The 12,611-nt window shown below is 40.4% G+C and overlaps 1 protein-coding gene across 1 annotated transcript in view; it reads left to right on the forward strand.

The window, feature by feature from the left end:
- The first annotated feature begins 9,597 nt into the window (after nt 1-9,597).
- The window catches only part of LOC137892662 (phospholipid phosphatase-related protein type 4-like), a 44,981-nt gene continuing 41,967 nt past the window's right edge, over nt 9,598-12,611 (forward strand). The window contains exon 1 of the mRNA XM_068737972.1: nt 9,598-10,040. Coding sequence (XP_068594073.1) covers nt 9,957-10,040 — 84 coding nt within the window. The 5' untranslated portion in view covers nt 9,598-9,956. The remainder of the gene's footprint in view (nt 10,041-12,611) is intronic.

Here is a 12,611-nt window from a genome sequence, read left to right on the forward strand (position 1 = left end):
ATGGCGGTAGGAGAGGAGGCAGTGGTGCAGGTTGATGGAGGAGGCTGCAGGTGGAGCTACAGTCGTCTGGCTGAGTCTTCAGGTGGAGGTTGAGGTCGATGGCTGCAGGTGGAGGTTCAGGAGGCAGGTGTCTGCGAGGATCTACAGGTGGAGGAGACACCTCCAGGTTTCTGGTAGAGGCTGTGAAGTCAAGCGTATTAGTAATATTCCAAACATTACATTACGTTATGTTAATATAGAATTTTATTTTATAATAGTTTGGTGCAACATTCATATTAATATTTACCTTTTATATGAGAGGGTTCACTCGCCCTCCACCTCCTCTCCTCTCCTCTCCTCTTGTAGTCTCTTAATACTTACATCTAATACAACTTAATACAAACTAATACAACTTAATACAAACTAATATAACTTAATACAACTTATTACAAACTAATATAACTTAATACAATTTAAACTAAACAATTCCACACTCATGTAAATCATTTTACTCTAAATAAGTAATTTCAAAATCAGCTAAATTTAATTCAAATGAATAAAGGTGTTTAGCTGGATCATGGTGCTGAACGTTACCTGGAGGGTCTGTGTCCTTTTGCACCACCAGCCGTCAAACTGGTCTCTCCTCTCCAGATAAAGACCCACGTTCCTCGCCCACTCCGGTTCAGGGTGGTCCCATAACGGGTGACGCTCAACGGGTCCCTGAGGTGGTTTTTGGGGACTTACCTTTACAGGCTCACCGGATCCCTGAGGTGGTTTAGCGGCACTTACCTTTATGGACCCACTTTGTTCCTGGTGCTGAACCTGACCTGGAGGTCCAGTGGCCTTGTTGCTCCACCAGTTGTTGAACTGGTTCCTCCACTCCGGATTAAGCCTCCTGTTCCTCGGACTTACCTTCAAAGGCTCACTGGGTCCCTGAGGTGGATTAGAGGAGCTTTGGAAAAACAACAAAACAAGTTATCATAACTATGCAGTTGACACACAATGTTACATAACCACATCACCAGGGGACTATTGTCCAGTACGAGAAAAACTGACAAAGACAAAAGTGAGGTAGTTGTTTTGAAGCCAAGGAGGAACAATTAGAAGTCAGTGCTCTGCTTAGATTGACAATGTTGAAAACCAGAAACTCAGCCAGAAATCTAGGTGTAGCTATGGACTCTGAATTTCAACAGCCACATGAAGACAATTACAAAGTCAGCCTATTAGCACCTTAAGAATATATCAAGGATTAAAGGATTTATGTCTCAGCAGGATTCATAAAAACTTGTTTATGCACCATTTATCTGGAATAAACTCCCAGAAAACTGCAGGTCGGTGTGTTGTGGCAGAAACACTACCATCAGGTTGTGGCTGAAATGAAGAGACTCAGTTCTTGGAGTAGCAACCAGCAGGAAGTGTTTTAATGCGCACACGGCAACATCCAACAAGTCCAAAGTATTAGTTGTTACAACTTACTCTTATAGTCTAAAGTCAGCCCCCTTACGTCACCTTCCACCTATCAAACCAATCGGTTGAACCACAAACAAAGCACATCTGGCCTCCTCATTATGTCATGCTCTCATGTCTTCGTCTGGGTCAAGATAACCTTTTGGCCGAACACACGATTCATGTACGGGAAATGTTTGGAACCAAATTGGAGTGATATATTATAATTTGTCTGCTCTCTAGGAATGTTTTTTTGAAACCAAATGTGTTCAACATAACAAGTTATATAAACCATTTTAAGCATAGTTATATGATGTTTTTCTTCAACAGGTGACAACTATCACTTCTTTTAAACCAAGGCTGAAATCCGCTGAAGGTAAAAAAAAAATACTACCCAAAATTGACATATTTACTTTAAGTGTATCAGGCGAGTTTTACACTCGCAATTGAATCTACGCTGATGTGTGCATCAGCTCGGTGCAGGCCTGCGTCTCAGCTCCATCTTATGGACGTAACCGAGACTTGAAGCTCTTATTTAGGCTACAAGTCTATTTTTCTTTGACAATACGGAAGTAAACTGTTGATGCCCGATAAAATGACACAGAATAACTTTGTCTCCGTCAGCAGAGACAGTGTAGTTCTGTTAGTTGTTAGCCAAACACACTGTCCAAAAACAGTAAAAGTGAGCACACTGTTTTCCCTGTAGACATACAGTCTATGCCCCCCACCCACTGCATCTCCGGCCACAGATGGGGTTCGGGTCATTTTACACTATTATTCCAAATATGACATTATTCCTAATTTGATACGGCTCATATAAACATATTCCGATTGTATATTCTGCCTTATTCCCAATGATTCATTTTCAGATGAAAACGTGGGATATGCCGGTATTATTCGGGTTTTAGGAGCATTCTTTGGACGTATAGCACATTCGTAATATGAGTCTCAATCGGGGTTTTTACGACACTTTGCGACACACAACCTCTTTCCTTTACGACCAGCTCTGTGCATTGAACATAAACCAACTAGCCAATAGTTTGGATAGTTGGAGTAGAGATATTAACTGTTTTTTGGATTTACGCAAAAATCGCAACGCCGACCTTTTCAGGAAGGCGGTTAACAGAGTGAAGGAGGGAGGCTGTGTTCACACGGTCTAACAAGTCCTCCACTGGTGGAAAACTTTGAAATAAAACAATTTTGATGCAAAGAAGCTAAATGGCGCAAGCGTCTCCTGCCGGTCCATTCTCTCATATTTTGACGTGATAAACGACATTTTAGGGCATCGACCCCTCAAACACAGCTGAGAATGACGGCGACGTGGGATCACTGGTGATGAGGATGTGTCATGGGGTCGTTACACGTTGATCAGAATATGCACGGCTGCATGTGAACAGGAATATTGGTGAAATATTAATTTACATTAGCCATGTAAACAGCTTACTAGGATTATTATCTGATTCAGAGTAAGGGCATAAAACTGAATATTTGGTGCATGTAAACATAGTCATTGTTGTTACTGCAGGAGGCCTTCTGTAGCTCTACATGCTGCTGGTATCAAACCCATGAACACAGTCACCACTGATACAGTTTCATTGAACACAACACAGTTTACTGTCACATGATTAAAATGACACCTGACCTGATATTCACAACACCATTTTGTTTTCACAATTCATCAGCATATAAAGGATTAGGCTGTATAATGTACTGATTTCTGTCAGCTGTTTATTCTAAACAGTAGTGTGTGTGTGTGTCCACGTAAGCTCATACACTGCATCAGTATAACCTGCACATGGCACCTCTGTTAATATGTAATATGTGGGATATTCTTTAAAATACTTTGGCAACAACATGTTTTTGTTCATGTCAAGAGAGAAAAAAGAGAGAGACATATATGGGCATATCTTGCTGCCCAATATATATTAACATGCCACAACCTGAGGGACAGTGAGTGACCTACAAACACACACACACACACACACACACACACACACACACACACACACACACACACACACACTGTATATATATATATATATATATATATATATATATATTATATAATAATCAATCTGGATGTTATATTAATGTGATTGTGTATTGTATGTTTAATTTTCAATACTGTTTCTAAACTGTCATGCCATAAAGCAAAATTGAATTGAATTAAATTGAGAGAGAGAGAGAGAGACACAGAGAGAGAGAGAGAGAGAGAGATAGAGAGAGACACACACAGAGAGAGAGAGAGAGAGAGAGAGAGAGAGAGAGAGAGAGAGAGAGAGAGAGAGAGAGAGAGCATTATCCCCTATAGGACTGGCATGATTCTACCGGCCCAGAATCTATTCGTGACAACAGAGCCGAAGAACAGTTGACACAGATCACAGTACTGTGAGGGAATACAGGAAGTACAGGATCTCTGCCATGAAGACATTATGAGGATCAGACCACAGGTCAGTCTCACTCTTCTCTCTCTCACTCCGTTTACATGTTCTGGGGACCTAAATTCTGTGAAACAGAAGAAGTTTATAAACTTGGGTTCCTACGGAACAAACCAGCCGGCAGTAAGGTACTGAAGAGTCCGGCACAAATAAGGATTCAGTGTTAAGAAGCACATCGCAGCAGGACAATGGACCAACACAGGAAGAAGTTTTTCTTCTCACGGCGTCTCACTTATTTTTCAATCATAATGATCGTTGCCACTCACATTGAATTTAACCACATAACCTTCAGCACTGTAAATACAGCTGATAGAATACTTCTGTTTGGACACTTGAAAGACTAGCAGTCCTGCTAACAGTAGTTTACAATTCACCTCAATAGTGAAAGCATGACAAAAAGGCAGCTTTCACACTCTAAATAGAAAGTTGTGTGCGCATTGTGGACAGAAGGTGCCAGATAATATTATGGGTGTTATTTATTTTACTATTTCTAGTCATTTGGGGTATTTTGTGACAGTTTAACTTTAAATCAGAAACTTCATAAAAGCCTTTCTTTTTATTATTCTCACCAGTGTGGAAAGGTTCTGAAAGACCTTTTTTTATTCTTATGAACAGACCCCCATAAGACTAAACCCAACAATGCATTTGTGCGTCTCCCATTACTTTCTGTCTAACCTAATTTCCTAAAACAGCTGTAGTTTTTTGGAACCATTGTTAGCAGCAAATTATTCACATTTAGTGTGAGTATTTGGACCAGCAGGACGATGTAAGTTGGATAAAATGTATTGATTCTGGCAATAAACAGTTTCTGATTCTGATAAAATACAGTGCAGTGTGTGTGTGTGTGTGTGTGTGCGTGTGTGTGTGTGTGTTCGTGGTAATGATGTCCCCCAGTGCAAGAGTGTGGCTCACTGCTTTGTTCTTAATAGTTTTTGGAAACAATGGAGCTTTACGTCACAGAGGAATAAGATATCATGCAATAGATCAGATTAATACATTAATCAAACTGCATAATAATCATACATGTCAGAAGAGGACAACAGCACCGAAGTCCGACCTTAAACAAAAGTGCACAATAACCATCAAATTTGACAGCAAAGTGTGGATGATTATGGATGGGGATCATTATTAATTCACCACGTATTGTCAGTTTATTGATGCAAGATGTGGACTACCAGTACTCAACCTGTTTTAAACACAGAGCTTCATGTAAAGTATGTGCAATGACTGTTGATCAGCAGCATCGGTGTCCAACACAAACCCAGCATCAAACCAGAGTCCAACTTTATTATAACCTAATATCACAAAGCCTGCCTCAGACGGCTGTACATCTGTTTTTCACACCTACCGACATGTAGAACAATAGGAACATGAAAACCACATTCAGTCTTGTTGTATCTTTTTGCAAAACAGGGGTTCATATCTTCCAGCTGGCGTAAAGCCTGTCACGTTGTTGCCAGAAGGGATTTATTCATATTTGATAAATAATTAAATATAATTCGACGGTGTTCCTCCCACTTCCACACACACATTGACATTTGTCAACAATTAGCCAGGCAGTTGTACTACATTCTGCAGCCATTTTGTTGCTATTCTATCACAAAAAACACCATAGTTAACTGTAATAGCATGCTACTGTTACTGGTGCTATTATGCTAATATTATGCTAGAGTTAGCTAGACTGTATTTAGTCAGGGAGTCTCTTTGACAAGAAAGACGTGAGAGCAGGTGACATACACAGTATACAACAAGACAACCCAGTCACACAAAGCAAGTCCTCACACACACACACACACACACACACACACACACACACACACACACACACACACACACACACACACACACACACACACACAGGCCCTAATTGCAAAATGTACAAGCATGTTAAACCTAAAAGTACCAATGAGCACAGCTTTGTAGTCCCCCATAGGAAAGAGTGTCTCTTACTTCAGTTTGTGTGCAGGTACTGGACACCAGTTCATCCCAGTTCAGAGTTGGTATGAGGAACTTTTAAACCTGCAATAAGTGATTATTTTTTGGGCCACTTGGGGGCAGCAGAAACAAGCTGGGAACACAACATTGACATATCATCACCTTTTTATGTCAATAGGGTGAATTTGTTAGCAATTTGTTGCTTTCTGTATTTACTTTTCTTGTAATCGAATGGAGTCCACAACAACTGTTCCTATGGGGATATTAATAGCATGTCATGTCTTGTCTTATCTTATCTTTACTTTGCATTACTTATTTCATATTATCTTATCAGACACAGAGGAACATTGTCATTCATTAGCAGCTGGGTTTGTGTCCACCTGAGGATTTTATGTCCAATACTCACTCTCCTTTTACCTCTGTGTTTGGTCTATACCAACTCCTGCAGGAAACACGGGTCTCTCTGGCTGCTGAATGCTCCACTATGTTGTCAGTCGGGGAGCTACAGCCAATGAGAGCACAGGGGTCTCAGTTGCATTTGCAACACAAACCTAATTTGTTGCTGTTGCACGCAGGGTGTTGGATGTTTTCATGAATAAACAGTTATAAAGACATGTGGAAACAGGCTATTATGTGAACACTTGCCAACGACATCAACAAGCATGACTCCTGTGTCCCTTCTGGCTTGTGTTTCCGGGACAAAGCGTAGTTTGGAGACCTCATCAGAGACTCCTCCTGGTGAATGATCTCGTAGTATGTGACCCTGTCACCAGTTAGTCAGGTATGACTAACGATTACAAGACAGCAAGTTGTGTAGTGTGAACAGTGCAGCAGTCTGACCACCTGAAGGTCTTGTAGTGTGATCATGGCTTAAAGGTGTGGACCGGACACCTAACTCAGCAGATTTAATCAGAGATAATTCTCTTTAGGTTCATCACTTAGAGCTTCTACGTTTTTTGTACCGTGTGTTATTCTTATTTTGGGATTTTTTTACTTTTTTCATGGAAGACATTTTGACAGGTCACAGCAGGAAAAGCACATGTGTAAATAGTGAAATGAATAATGGCTGGATTCCATTTAGAAGCTTCAGGTTCAGCGACCTGCAGACGTTTTGAGTCGTCAAGCAGTAAAAGCACAGGTGTTACTGCTAACTATGCTTCTGTTCTGTTCAAGTGTTGTATTCAAGTGAAAAAGGACATAGGCAATATTTGGCAAGTCTTTGAAGTTAAGATATTATGATTTTAGAAGTGGATTTTCTCATTTCTAAGCCCTGACTTGTTTAGCTTTGAGAAAGTGAGAAAACAACTGTGACATAAGTTGTTTTCTCTACCGTCTTTATGACTTAAGGACAGGTAAAAAACTGGTTTGTTTCATTTAGAACATTGGGTAGGGCACTTTAGCCTCTTTCGGATGAAATGAGAAACGGTAAAAAAGAAACGCACATGCCAGTGACCATCGGGATGAGTGCTGGATCTATAGAGAGTGGAATCAAAAGATCTGCTCAAAAGATCTGCTCCTGCAAGGATTTTAATGCTGTGTTATGTTTCCAGCTCCAAGTTATTTATATAAATCATATACAATGGTATTATATCAAGGCACTATATATTCCATACAAAAAAGGTACGTAGAAGATTATGGTATACAAGCTAAAATACCCGTATATAAACAAAACATGTACTGCTTATGGGTAGGTACTCCATAAAAGGCCCATAGCAGGTCATGGGTATTAAATATTACAAGCATGTGATATACCTCCTCTGTTTCAAATTATTAGTCAACATGTATGTCGAAAATGCATTAAGCTCATACACAAATCTATGCAAAGGAAATTAACAAAACGCTTCAGACCTCTCAGACTTCCGTTTGTTTAAATGTAGTAATGCTGATCAAATTAGATACAGGTCAAGTAAATACATATACGTTTGTATAGATTAAAAATGAAAACACAGTGATTTATCTCTTTAAAATAAATAGTTTATAGTTTGTTTCAAGTACCTTACGCTCTCAGTTTACATCGGCCATTTTAACCTAATGACACCTCTGATGTACCTTCATGACAGTGTCGAGGTGAGGGGGGTTGATAGGACTGATCACGTGTATGGTAGCAGTCTAGCAACACACTGACAACATATTGCAGGCAGTGGCCTGAGGCCGCAACATGGCACGGTGCTTTCTGCCCGTGTGTCCTGAAGGCTGAGTGCCCCACATATCAGCACCAGTACGGCTCTGTTGTGCTAAAGGGGGGCGTTCACACACACACACACACACACACACACACACACACACACACACACACACACACACACACACACACACACATGCGCGCTACTCGTGCGGAAAATAGGTTTTTAGCACACTTGTGACATCACGCCCATCGATCGGTTTTGGTTTTCCTCCAAAGATTATATAATGAGAAGATGAATCACTCTGTCGGTGAAATCCAGGCCAAGAAACAGTAAAAACAATCTACTAGTGATATCTAGCTACGCAGGGAGTTTTGGGCTTTTTATCCACATTACAGGCTAATGGAGAATGTATATTAGTGGTTCTCAGCATGGGGGCCGGTCCAGGAAGGATCATAAAACCTTTTTCTAATACAAACACTGGATGCTATTACCGCTGCAAAAATACTTCTAAGAGAACAACAATTAATTGAATTATTCTTTTTTTGCTTAACTTTTACTAATTTAACAAAACAAAAGTTCACAAATGTTAAATGTAGCCAAATCTCAACACAAGCAACGCCACAAGAACTTTGCCGAGAACTGAAAATGGTAATAATGAAATAAAATAAATAAAATCATTATTTGACACAGTAAATATTTTATTAAAGAATAACTGAACAAGATAAACATCGGAACAAGTGTGCAACAGACACATTTCAGTTAATTCCCCAAAAAATATGTAGGTTTCTTACCTAGACTTTGTCAGCCCCCAAAAAATAGAGGTGAATGGAATTGAGGTTTTCTTTTCTTTTCTCTATGTAACAACCGTTAGTAAGGAAAGGAAGCTAGGAAACGTTATCTTGCTTGTTTTGATTAATTAGAGGACAATAGGCTACTGTGGGCCTACGTCAAAACAACAGCCAACACTGTTTAACAATCCGCTGCTGGTCCTAGACCCAACTCTCAACAGACTAGCAGGACAACAACAAAGACATCCCACCTCACTCTCTCTGACAATCAGGTACACTCACTTGTGCCACCCACCCCTATAGGTAGCTAGAATGATTCTAGCATATCTAGAATGATTAAAGATTCTACAATCCTTAATCTTTTCTTCTTTCCTTCCAAATTCCCCAGTAGCAGACCTCTGGATGAACTACTATGAACAATTTACAAAGAGAACAATTTACTTCAGCATGAATAGTTCACAGAGAGGTCTGTGGATCTTATATGGCTCAAATTACTGAAAATACAGTATGCCTAATTGGGTGCAGAGTGAGACGTCATTAAGTGCACCTCTTCTTATTTATCTCCTCCACTGCTAGTTGCCTTGGCACCTGCTGATGCGTCAAGTTGACGAAAGTGAGCCGCTATAGACCAGATGTGGTTATAATTTTTTGTAGTATATTCTACTATTAAATCTAAAGCAAAATTTCTCTGTAAATAACAGTAACATTACAAAGTTTTGCCAAAATGTTGTTTAGAATTCCAATGGCAATTATTGATTAAATAAGAAACTGTGCTGAGAAATTGTTAAATGGATTTACTCTGAAAATCCTGACAGGAAACACTATTGTTTACTGTGGATAACTTAACGACGGTCCCCTGCTGGCTGCAGCAGAGCTGGAGGAGAGTGAGTGGAGAAGCATCAGAGTAACGCGGGGGTGACAGGAGTAATCCTCTCCTCTGAACACCGTATGCATTTCCAGGATGAATTTTAATGTCAGCACACAGGGCGAACAGATTTGGGGGAGACAATGCCAGTCCTGCGCCGGCACCATTTTTGAAGCCCAAAAACCGCAATTTTAGAGGCGTCCACGGACAAATCACATTAGCAGGCATCGACACTTCCAGCTCACCTCGTCGGGCGATGGAGGTCTGCCTTTAAGGGCTTGGGGGAACCGGAGTCCGTCGGAATTTCGCCAAAATTACGACGGGAATCAAATACAGCTCCCTGTCTCCCGGCAACGGGAGAGACCACCGGCCGCTCGTTATGTCTCGTGCCAAGGAGCGACTGAAAGGCGGGAATGAGACCAAGGACAGCGTCACTCTGCTGCCGTGCTTTTATTTTGTAGAGGTGAAATATCTATCTATCTATCTATCTATCTATCTATCTATCTATCTATCTATCTATCTATCTATCTATCTATCTATCTATCTATCTATCTATCTAACAAAACCAAACAACCAGTCTGTCTGTCTGTCTACCTATCTATCTTTTTATCTATCTATCACATCAGCGGTACAACTGGAACTGACTGTTGTCAGGCTGCTGTCTGTTTGATATATTGCATGGTTCACTGACTGTTCAGCTGGTCTAAGGAAGCAAGCAACCACACTGACTACTCCAATTAGGTTATGTTGCTAATAAATATGAAGTTATCACTATAGACCATATGTATACTGTTGAGATGACACATGACAATGAGCCGGACGGTCTGTAATCCTGGTATGAAGCCCATGCAGTTTGAGAGCAGTGATACCGAGAATCTGTATTCACCTCGCTCCTGTTTACACTGTTCTTCTTCTGCAGCCAGTGACGCTGCAGTCTCAACAGGGCATCATGATTCCTCGTGTATACGTTACAGCAATGTTGTGGGGCAGGATGCAACGATTTGTACAGCTTGATTCATGCAAGATTGCTCATCATCCGTGTATCATCCATCAATACACCTTGATAGGAAAAGACTGAAGAGACCCACGGTGTTCATAGACGACTGTGAATGACATCAACTGTCCAAATATGAACATATACTTCGATATCATGCCACACTAACGCCATTTAGACAGAATTTGAACATCAGTATGATGAAATGCCCGTACCCGTCACATCACTGTGTTCCACTGTCTCTGTCACAGTCATTGTTCCTCGCCCCTACAGCCGACAGTGATGCTGCATTTAGTTCCTACGCCCTCAGACTGTGGAGCAGCCGTCCTGAAGGCTCCACAATGTGCACTTCTTTTACATTCAAAATGATTATTCACATTATTACTAGCACAGTAGTAGTTGTGGTGGTGGCCTTTAAGGATGACTTTTGTTTGGACATAACCTACATTTCGATTTTCATATTGAAATATGAACACAGGAACACTGCATTGTCTCTGACAGGCCCTGATGAATGAGGGCCAGTTACTTGTTGTGGTTTTGCAGTATTTTCCTAGTCAGAGAAAGTCATAGTTCCATTACTATTGCTCTGTGTTACTTAAAGGACCATTTAAATTAGTGTCAGCCTAATTTTGATGTACCTGCCATGGACTGAATGCTTGCACATTGTATTACAGAACATAACTCGGTGGCAGCCGTGCTCCGTTCACCACTTGAATTCTCCACCTGATGAAGCAGTTAACCACGGGCTGATCGGCAACAAGACAGTCATGTTTTGCCAGAGTCTGGCTTCTGAATTTCTGGTGTGAAAGATTGAAATGGTAGGACTGATCAAAGGTGTTGGGGCTCTATTGAGCTGCTTGCTGCTGCTGAGCCCCTGCTTGCATCTTCAGGTGTTGAATTTGGGGTCAGAGTGGCTTAATAGAGTCTTTGACCAACAGAGTGTACTGGCAGGTCATACTGCAACAAATACAGACAATATCTTTACTTACTTACAATTAACTGAATTACCAGGCAACCTAAATTGCTGTAGTATGTATAAATGAAGGCATTTATATGGTACACAGTGACCATAACTTAGTCACGTAAAAAAATAATGTTCACGTCATTAAGTATTGTATTTCCATAAAGTTCGATGACAGATAAAAAAAAAAAAAAGAATGGGCCTAGTTCAGCAGAAGCTGAGATTACCTGACATTTAGTCCTTAATATAGGGCAAGCTCCTACACGACTGGACCTTAAGTTCCCGTAATGCAACTCAATAGCACCTTTACAGAGTGCTGCAGTAATGAGTCCTAAAACCCCAAAATTAGTCAGCATTGTACACTTCCGGTTTCCTGGTCTCGAAGTCTATGGGATTTTTGAACTTTTGGTTAGATGCCTGAAATAAGGTCTGTGGTTAACACAAGCTTTGGAGATTCTAAGGTTTTCTTGTACAACGCAAAATATGTCAGAAAATATCCCACAATTTTTGAAGTTTTTACGTGTCTTTATGAAGGTGTGTGCTAGCAAGTGACCATAGGAGACTTAAAAACGTCATCATCTAGCTTAGTGGTGGTGACATGATGTCATGCGATCGTGGTGTAGTTTGCTACCATAGCCTAATGTAGTGTTCATTTGTGAAGATTATCATACTGAACAAAACTTGTAAGTATCAAACGTTTGTTTGCATAATTTTTCCAAAATCCGATGGAAAATCCCATTACCTTTTTGTCGAGGGAACCAGTTCGATGCTAACTTCCAGGTTAGCCTACACAAATACGTCATCCCTGCAGCACTCTATTTGACCATACTGTATGTAGAACACCTTGGTCTGTGTAACTTTATATCATGGATATTCATATCATTTGGAATATAGTGCATTTAGTGAAAACTCAATTGAGAGACCATTTACAGTGAAATAACCAGATGGGAATATCTGCTTTTACCTAATCCAGTAAATAAAATATGCTACAATCCAGTATATTGCATAATGCCATAAAGCAGTTTCACTCATTGATTTGCAACATTGCCCACAACTGTCCACCAGATATTAAATGAAAA

This window comes from Cebidichthys violaceus, unplaced genomic scaffold (assembly GCF_023349555.1).
Source record: "Cebidichthys violaceus isolate CVI_PGR_0920_01 unplaced genomic scaffold, fCebVio1.0.p SCAF_8, whole genome shotgun sequence".
NCBI classification, from domain to species: domain Eukaryota; kingdom Metazoa; phylum Chordata; class Actinopteri; order Perciformes; family Stichaeidae; genus Cebidichthys; species Cebidichthys violaceus.